Source organism: Diaphorina citri, unplaced genomic scaffold, assembly GCF_000475195.1.
Source record: "Diaphorina citri unplaced genomic scaffold, Diaci psyllid genome assembly version 1.1 scaffold3285, whole genome shotgun sequence".
NCBI classification, from domain to species: Eukaryota; Metazoa; Arthropoda; class Insecta; order Hemiptera; family Psyllidae; genus Diaphorina; species Diaphorina citri.
Window position 1 is genome coordinate 8,459 of NW_007380694.1, and position 5,600 is coordinate 14,058.

Genomic DNA, 5,600 nt, shown 5'->3' on the forward strand with positions numbered 1-5,600 from the left:
CCAGCATTAACCTGCAGTTGTTACAATACTTGCAAACCGACATCGTGCCATTATACTTCAACAACAATTGCATACCACTTTCACATCACTGGATATTTAGGGGAATACAGAGGAAGGATGCAAGGTTCAGATTTAGAGGAGGCACAGTCTCGTATTCTGTTTCTATTCTAACCGATTCTCTCACAGCACATCTGATATTCTGGATGACGGCCTTCATGTGGGCATGGTGACAGGCGGCTGTGCTTACGGAACTTCATGTGAAGTTAGCACTAGATGGCAACACGACTGGCTCTGTGCTCAATGTTGTGTTCAGGATAACCTTTAAGGACTGATGTGGTGTATGAGTGATGACTGACTATGGTGATGAACTGATGAGGTAGGCAAGAAAAGACTTCTACATTTGTTGCTTGAACTCAAAACATGACACTGAGAATGATGACATTCTCATTTGTATCAAGGGAGTTCGTGAAGAAAATTTCACTCGACTGTAAAATTGATCGAACCATTCCTGAAGGGATGGCCTCTGGGGAGGTGAAACAGAACACGACTACCACGAAGAAGAGACGCACTGTAGAGCTTCCTACTGTAGACCTCCTCAACACCAAGGAGTGGAAGTTGGGAATAGCCACACTAGAGAGTATTGAACATAAGAAGAAGCTAGACAATGCTCAAGTACTAATACCATACATATTCCAAGTTCTTAAGAAATGTCTGCAGTTTGATGAACAGATCTACGTGGAATATATCAAACAACTTTGTCTGACAAGCATACATAATTGTTATCTGAAAGTTGACAATGTGAATGAGCTTGGTGCTAACTTGTTTGATATTGATGCTGTCGTGGAGAGTATTCGTACTTCTAAAAATCCACAGACCCATCATCAAGCATTACTGCTTCTCTCTTACATTGCCTCTGTACTACCAGATCAAGTACTCAAGAAATTCATGCCAATATTCACCTTCATGGGTAACTCCATACTCCGCCTTGATGATGCTTACAGTCTTCAGATTATCAACAAAGTAATTGAGAATGTAGTACCTGTCATATTGACTGCTAGTGATAACAAATCCAACAACCCTGCACACGCTACAGAAGGCAATGTTGTCGAGGTGTTACGAGTATTTACCGACGCTATCATGGATATCCCAGATCATCGTAGGATTTATTTGTTAGAAAAACTATTGACCACTCTAAACAATGGACACTACTTGTACGTATTTCTAGAACTTATGTTTGAGCGCCATGTTCTTCATCCTGAGCCTGTTCTAGAAGTCAACACAGTCAAGAGATACAACAAAGACCTGAAATCTCAACATGCGAGTGGCATGCCAAAACGGTTAAAGCTCGCGCTGCATGTATGTTCTAAATATCCTCTCAATATTCTGGTTGAGTCTTGCTACAAGCTTGTGCAATTCCTTCAGCTGATGCCTCAGGAGAAAGAGGAGAGGTTTCCAAGTGAAGAGGCAAGGAGACGCGTCCAGCGTGTTATTAAAGTAGATAAGATCACACCCAAACAGTTCCGCCACTACAAGTACACACTTCTCATGTTTACGTCATCCTTACTTTCCTCTCACAATACTGTCGCTCTAATCACGAAAAATAATGAGTACCCCCCTACACATCCAAGCAAACTGAATCTAGACGAAATGTTCAAGAACACAATCGAGGAAATATTAAAGTACACCCAAGTGGTAACGAAGCAAGCGGATGTAAGTTCTGCACAAAGTAAGTACTGGGCAGGAATGTTAGTTCAATGCTATGATATTCTTGACAAGATCAATGCGCTTATTGATTCGACTGTATTTGTCAACGTGATTAGGAAGTTGTTGAAACACAAGACGTTATCTCTGAGGAAGAGATGTTTGGATATGTTGAACTGGAGACTTCAACAGAAGCATATCTTTCAACAGGAGGACTTGCTTAAACTAGTGAAACCACTTGTTAGTCTTGCAGTGAATAGTGAACAGGTGACAAGTATTGAAGCACAACTCAATCAACAGACAGCACTCATCTCTCTGAAACTATTTGTGAGAACGATTGGTGAAGAACATACAGATATCTTCATTGATATTGTGAACCAGTTGATGGAAGTCTTTGAGAAACAGCATGAGCCTCCAGTCACTGCTTCTCTCATCCTATGTATCGCAGAGATGTGTTCTGTACTCAAAGCGCACACACTCACTATTCTACCCACCTTCATGCCCAAGCTCATATCATGTCTAAGTTGTCACCAGTCTTGTGACGTCATTACGCTAGGTGTGGTCAGTTCTCTGCTGAAAGTAGTGGAACACTTGTCCATGTTCATGAGTCCCTACCTCATGGATATACTAGCTGAGGTGTGTGTTCTAGATACAGCATCCTGGAGTGATACAAGCAAGGGCGTTGCTATCCGTACCAAGCTCGGTTATCTCAAGTCTAAGCTGGCCAATGATATACCAGGTCGTGTGCTCATGTCCAGTGTTGCCGCGTGTTACGCCCGACTCATTGCTTCTAAGAATTACCAAGCCACGACAACACTGCTTCATATATTAGGAGATAGTTTCTCATCCTCTGGGTTCTTGTATAACAATGAAGTGACAGATTTCTTCATCAATGCGTTGGATTTCCGAGTGGTTCACTCTGATGTAGGAGAAGACAACATCAGTATTGTAGAAGCAAGTGTTATCTCTGCCTTTGTCAAACTCGTTCTCAAACTATCCGAGTCCAACTTCAAGCCGTTGTTCAACAAGTTGTATGACTGGGCATTCCGTGCTAGCAATGAGATGTACAAGGATCGTGTTATTACATTCTTCATACTCACCAGTCATGTTGCTGAAGCACTCAAGAGTTTGTTTGTACTGTTTGCCGGCGTTATTGTCAAGGATTGCTCTGTTATTCTTGATAAAACTCAAGTTGCTAAACATGCTGAATTATATCTGCCTGAGAAAGAGAAGAATGCAATCCTGCTGGATGCTGTCCTGGCCACACTACTGAGTATATTCACACATGATGTTCATCAGTTCATGACCAAGGAACGGTTCAATCTCCTCATGCAACATCTGGTGGATCAACTTGAGAATAAACTTCCTGACTATGAGTCCCGGTGTAGACGTCTTGTACAGCCCTGTATTGTACAGTTCGCAGCCAGCAGCAGTGACGATCTGCAATGGAAGAATCTCAACTATGAGATCTTACTCAAGACGAGGGATAATGATAGTTACGTACGTCTTATGTCATTAGAATGTGTGCTGCTATTGGCTACCAAGCTAGGTGACAATTTCCTCCCCCTGTTACCGGAGACAGTACCATTCCTCGCGGAACTTCTGGAGGATGAGAATGAACATGTGGAGAAAGCGTGCCATAAGGTGGTACAAGAAATGGAACAGTTGCTAGGAGAACCTATATCCAAATATTTCTAGATAATTATGTTTTCTATCTCTAGGTATGCATTACCCACTAGTACGTGCACGAAACCAAAAATTCAATATTATAATACATAATGTAGAAGGGAATTTATTTTTTGGAAATTAATCTACCTTGTACACAGAAAATCCCAGATCCTGAACAATTTTCTCTCGTCTGTTTCTCAGTCTAAAAATTAAAACCACCTTACTGAAATCCGAAATGGCTCACTCAACAAAATGTACACTTGTGTACCTGTACTGTACTCATTACACAAACTTTGTGTAGAACCTTAATAAGGCCGGGATTTGACGAAATAATGTTTTAGTCTAAAGGTGTGTCCACACCTTAACAGTCCAATGTTTCTTCCCTATTGACAAGAGTGTCAAATTCCAACATCTGTTAAGTTCTAAATTTCAAAATTTATTTTAATACATTAAAAACAATATTTTTGAAACTATTTATTCTACTGCATTTTACTTTCTTTTTTTAAATGGACAGAAAATAAGATACCTACCCAACCAGGACATTTAACCTTTTTTAGAGGCACAGGTACCTACTTAAAACCTATGAGCTCCCTAGATAGATTTTTTTTTAGAAATGTGATCGAGGGAACTGAGGGTCTTATCACCCCGAAATCTAAGAGAGAAGGACTAGATATAAGAAAACACACCGATCCGAGAACGAACCTTATCTGCTTAGGTTGTGATAAGGCCCTCTCAGGTGGGAATGGGAATCAAACCCACGATCTAGCGCTTATGGCAGTTATGGCGGACCACTGACTCGTAGAATCTCAATTTTTACTAATTTGAATATTTTGAATTTATAAATATAGGTAGGGTAAGTGTACCATTTATTCGCCCACCTAAAAAACGTACCATTTATTGGCCCACCTGCCCACATTTATTTTTCTAATTTTTGTTTTTATGACTACAATTTTTGAATAGCACTGGTTCGATAGCAGTCTTTAAGCCCTTTCTTTTGATGAAATTGGATCTTGAAAAAGTTCGTCCAGTTCAGACTTATGTGGCGTATGGTACAGGTGGGCCAATAAATGGTACGTTTTTTAGGTGGGCGAATAAATGGTACACTTACCCTAGGTACTTAGAAAATAGGATATTATCCCACTTCTGATATCACGATGCAAGATATGTAAATAAGGTGAAGCTGTAAGTACAGTCAGTCCAAAAAATCACGGTCATCTTCTATCTACCTAGGTATCTCCTATGATTTTTTTTTTTTTTTTTACTTTTTTTTATTAAAGAAACTAACTCCCTCACTTATTCACCCGTAGCCTTCTTCTTCAAATTCAAAACTTGGTGGCTGATATATTTCCCCAAATTCTAGTTTTTTATGATCCGTGGGGGAGGATTGATGTATAGTTTGGTGTAAGAGCCATTGAGCATCATTAATAAAGATTCAGTCTTGATACAAAGCAACTAAAGTCAGTAACCAGAGGTCAGTCTACATCCAGAGCTGACTCAACAGAGTTAAGTCAGCAGCAGATACGTCATTGTTATAAAAACATCCATCTTGAAAAAATCAGCAATCATAACTCAGCCATCCAGAGCCCTGTCAGCTGTTATGAGATGTTTGGACACTGAAAAAGGTTCCCGCTGGAAATCTACAGAACAAAGGAGGAGATTTTTATTAAAATATTATTTCACTTAAAATATAATTTGACTGGGAGGCCATGACAGGAATTATGTCTGTCTGATGAAAAAGGCTTAAAATGCTGAAGGCTGAGTTCTGGTCATGTCAAAAGCTTGCACCTACCCTTATTGTGATTCCTCGGCTTTTATTTTCACCTAATTCATTCACCTTTTGTCCTCCTTCTCTTCTTCTTCTCCTCCTCTTCTCCTCCTCTCGTTCCTTCTCCTTTTCATGGACCTAAATTTCTGCTTTTTCGTCTCTTCCTCCTACTTCGCCCACCCATTCATTCTTCCTTCTAATCTCATCTTGTCCTCCTCCTCCCTCTTCTTTGTTCTATTCCTTCTCTTCTTCTTTTCCTTTTCTTTTTCCTCTCCCCCTTTGACACTTTCTCTTTTCTCTACTTCCCACATTATTCCTTCTTCTTTTTTTCCTCCTCCTCCTCCTCCTCCTCCTCCTTTCCCATATTTATTTGTGGAAGCGGAGGAGTAGGAATTAAAATTAATATATTTCGGTCAGACCATTATTTTAATCGAAAATCACCCTCGTGGCTGTGATTTTATTTCTT

At 40.1% G+C, this 5,600-nt stretch overlaps 1 protein-coding gene across 1 annotated transcript; it reads left to right on the forward strand.

The window, feature by feature from the left end:
* The first annotated feature begins 420 nt into the window (after positions 1-420).
* LOC103520161 (HEAT repeat-containing protein 1-like) lies at positions 421-3,399 on the forward strand. Its single transcript, XM_008485256.3, has one exon. It carries the CDS (start codon positions 421-423, stop codon positions 3,397-3,399), a length of 2,979 nt encoding a protein of 992 aa, XP_008483478.1.
* The last annotated feature ends 2,201 nt before the right edge of the window (positions 3,400-5,600 follow it).

What these genes read in the sequence shown, in the direction of transcription:
- LOC103520161 (XM_008485256.3), top strand. Translation starts at nt 421, where the DNA reads ATGACACTGAGAATGATGACATTCTCATTTGTATCAAGGGAGTTCGTG.